The sequence below is a fragment of the Otolemur garnettii genome, unplaced genomic scaffold (assembly GCF_000181295.1).
Source record: "Otolemur garnettii isolate 467f Iridium unplaced genomic scaffold, OtoGar3 scaffold00097, whole genome shotgun sequence".
Classification (NCBI taxonomy): Eukaryota; Metazoa; Chordata; class Mammalia; order Primates; family Galagidae; genus Otolemur; species Otolemur garnettii.
Window position 1 is genome coordinate 408,389 of NW_003852492.1, and position 3,533 is coordinate 411,921.

The 3,533-nt window shown below is 44.2% G+C and overlaps 1 protein-coding gene across 2 annotated transcripts in view; it reads left to right on the forward strand.

Annotated features, from left to right (window-relative positions):
• FAM118B (family with sequence similarity 118 member B) overlaps positions 1–3,533 on the forward strand; it is a 37,046-nt gene that overhangs the window by 26,431 nt on the left and 7,082 nt on the right. For both annotated transcript variants that reach the window (XM_023516788.1, XM_003795889.3), the window contains exon 5: positions 2,242–2,370. In XM_023516788.1, coding sequence (XP_023372556.1) covers positions 2,242–2,370 — 129 coding nt within the window. The remainder of the gene's footprint in view (positions 1–2,241; positions 2,371–3,533) is intronic.

Consider the following 3,533-nt stretch of genomic DNA (forward strand, 5'->3'; position numbering starts at 1 on the left):
CGCCACAGCGCCCGGCTATTTTTTGGTTGCAGCCGTCATTGTTGTTTGGCGGGTCCGGGCTGGGGATTCGAACCCGCCACCTTAGGTGTACGTGGCTGGAGCCTTAGCCGGTTGAGCTATAGGCGCCGAGCCTAACTTGAAGTTTTTATCTTGCCTCTTCATCTGTTTATTTTCTGACTCTAAATTCCACAGGAATAGTAGGTCCATCTGGACAGATTCTTTGTCACCTGTTTTTATTCATAGCTTGGATACTAGCTGGCACACAGTAGATGCTCCATTAATTTTTGTTTTCTTTTGTATTTTTTTGAGACAGAGTCTCACTGTCACCTAGGGTAGAGTGCCATGGCATCATCATCACAGCAACCTCAAACTCCTGGGTTTGTGCAATCTTCCTGTTTCAGCCTCCTGAGTAGCTGGGACTACAGGTACCCACACCCAGCTAGTTTTTCTATTTTTAGTAGAGTCGGGGTCTTGCTCTTGCTCAGGCTGGTCTCAAACTCCCAAGCTCTGGCAATCCACCGTACCCAGCCTTGCATAAATATTTTTGGAATTTATAAATGACTAAAGGAAATTTTAAAATGACTGGCTTGAATAGCTTCGGTGCTGTTTCTGTGATACAATCACCAAAGATTACAACCAAGTGTTTGTAGGCATCAGAAGTATAAGGCTCTTTTCAAAGCTAAAGTTAGTATTTTCCCATTCATTTCAGCCTTGAGCCTTAAGATTTACTCAGTAGCTTTAGCCCACATCAGGAGCACTATCGAATTCTAATGGTTGTGCTCTCTTCAGCAGCACATATACAAAGTCTAATGGTTAAAGCCGTTTACTTGTAATGAGAACGGGGCCTATTAATACTCAAATTCTAAATCTCTGTGCCTCTTCTTCCTAATACATAACTCTATCAAAATGTGGCAAGAACAAATTTGTAGTATATCAAGTCTAAGGAAAATAGAGCCATTGGATCAGGTGGCTAGTGCAGTCACTATCATAAATGGTTGTTCTTCATGGGCAAACTCTTACGTTCCTCCGAGGTGACTGAAGTGGTGGTTCTATCATTTATCTATTACTGCACAAGAAACCACCCTGGATCATTGTGGCTTATAACAACAAACATTTTATTTGCCCAGGATAAAGTGAATTAACAAGTTGAGCTGGGCTCCACTGCTCAGCAGGACAGTTGTGGTTTTGCGGCCTGCTGACATGGCTGTAGCCTTCCATCTGCTGGCCGGGCTAGGGCTGGGTGGTACAGGAGGATCTCACTCCCTGTGCATAGATGCTGGCAGTTGTCTGGGCCATGTATTATCTCTAGCAGGCCAGTCCAGGCTTCTTGTCACAACTGAGCTCCCAAAGCAACAAAAAAGAAAAAGATCCCTGTGCTAGCAGTTGTTAAGCTTCTGCTTATGTTGTTTTTGCTAATGCCATATTGTCTAAAACAAGCCATGTGGCCAACCTGGAATCACTATGAAAGGCCCTGAAGACCTGATAAAAATTTGATTTTTTTTTTCCTTTTCTAGGACAGTTGTCCGTATTTCTTTCGTATGTCACCAGTGCAGAGGGTTTGTATTGTCCCTAACTTATTTATTTAATTTCTTTTTCTTTGAGACAAAATCTCACTTTGTTGCCCTTGGTAGAATACCGGGGCATCATACCTGACAGCAACCTCAAAGTCTCGGGTTTAAGTGATTGTCTTGCCTCAACTTCCCAAGTGGCTGGGACTACAGGCATCTGCCACAACACCTGGCTATTTTTTTGTTGCAGTTGTTGTTTTAACTGGCCCAGGCTGGGTTCTAACCCGCCAGCTCAGTTGTATGTGGCTGGTACCCTAGCCACTAAGCTGTAGGCACTGAGCCTTTTTTTTTTTTCTTGAGACAGTCTCACTCTGTCTCCCATGCTAGAGTGCCATGGCATCATCATAGCTCACAGAAGCCTCAAACCTCTGGGCTAAAACGATCTTCTTGCCTTGGCCTCCCAGAATACTGGAATTACAGACATAAACTTCTGTACCCAAATGGCAAATTCTAATTTTTGATTGTTACTTTCAGTGAGAAATTACCAGACTTGCTGCCATCGTTCTTGAAATGGAAACTTAGACCACATCAGGTTTTGTGTTCATGACCTGTGTTGTCATGATGCTGGAAATTATGCCAGAAGTCTAGTCCTCAAAGTGGCCTCTTGCCCATCGTGACCCTTAGCAGGTGCTCAGCCCTGCCAACCTGGTTGGGCTCTGTGTGTGTTGTGCAGGTCCTCGAGTGGGCTCAGGAGAAGAGGAAACTGAGTGTGCTGCACATCCATGGGGTCTACACCAACCCTAGTGGCATTGTCCTTCATCCAGCAGGATATCAGAATGTGCTCAGGAACACTGAAGTTATGGTGAGTGCTGCTGATTGGCTGGTTTCAGGAGCCCCTTCCAGGGAAGCCTCTCCAAATATGCTGTAGATCTGAAAGAGGGAACATTTTCTTTTCATTAATAAAAAATTAGGTCAGATGTTATCCCTGTGCTGCTTATTAGCTTGTGGGTATGCATGCCATCTCAGGAAATGCAGAGCTTGTCCATAGGATTCTCATGTGGACTTGATTGACCCCAGCAAATGGTACACTTAGCATCTTCTTCATGTGCAAGAGTACTCTTTGTGTGTGTGTGTGTGTGTGTGTGTGTGTGTTAGCTGTTTTCAAGGCTGGGTCACATAAAATGGTAGTGTTTTTATATGATGAAGCAAAAGAAAGACGAAGAAAATACGCTTTCTGAAGTACAAGGGACTCTTTTTCACCTGTTCGCTTCCTAACATCTGCCGTGACTACAGCCATCATTGATACTGAGTGGTCCCCTGGACAAAATAATTTTTAATGTTTTTGTATCTGTGCCTGTGTACATACAGCATATATACACACACACTCACGTATCAATGTTCTAAGTATCAGACTTCTTTGAGCAAATCTGGTGATGGAATTATCTTTGGTGACCCACAGTTTGGTTTATAAGGCAAAAAAGGGCAAATTTGGTCCAGAAAAGGGAAAGAGTAATAAATAAGGTACATTTAAGAGACCTACTCATTGTCCAATGACCCCTGGGCACATAAATCTAAAAAATAAACTACAAAACCAGTAGGGCAGTGCCAGCCCTGTGAAACTGACAAGGGAGCCTACAGAGGATTGTAAGGATAAAACTTTACACCAGATGTCAGGTTACTGCAGTAAGCAAGAGATCAGACTCCTCTTTGGTCATTACAGTCTGCTAACCATAGCAGTTAAGAACCCGTGGACTATGTCGGTCCTGCTCTGTGTGTGTCCACTTGGGAGCCTGTGGACTGTATGTCAGTCCTACTCGGTGTGTGTCCACTTAGGAGCCTGTAAACTGTGTCAGTCCTGCTCTGTGTATGTCCACTTGAGAGCCTGTGGACTGTGTGTCAGTCCTGCTCTGTGTGTATCCACTTGGGAGCCTGTAAACTGTGTCAGTCCTGCTCTGTGTATGTCCACTGGGAGCATGTAAACTGTGTCAGTCCTGCTCTGTGTATGTCCACTGGGAGCATGTAAAC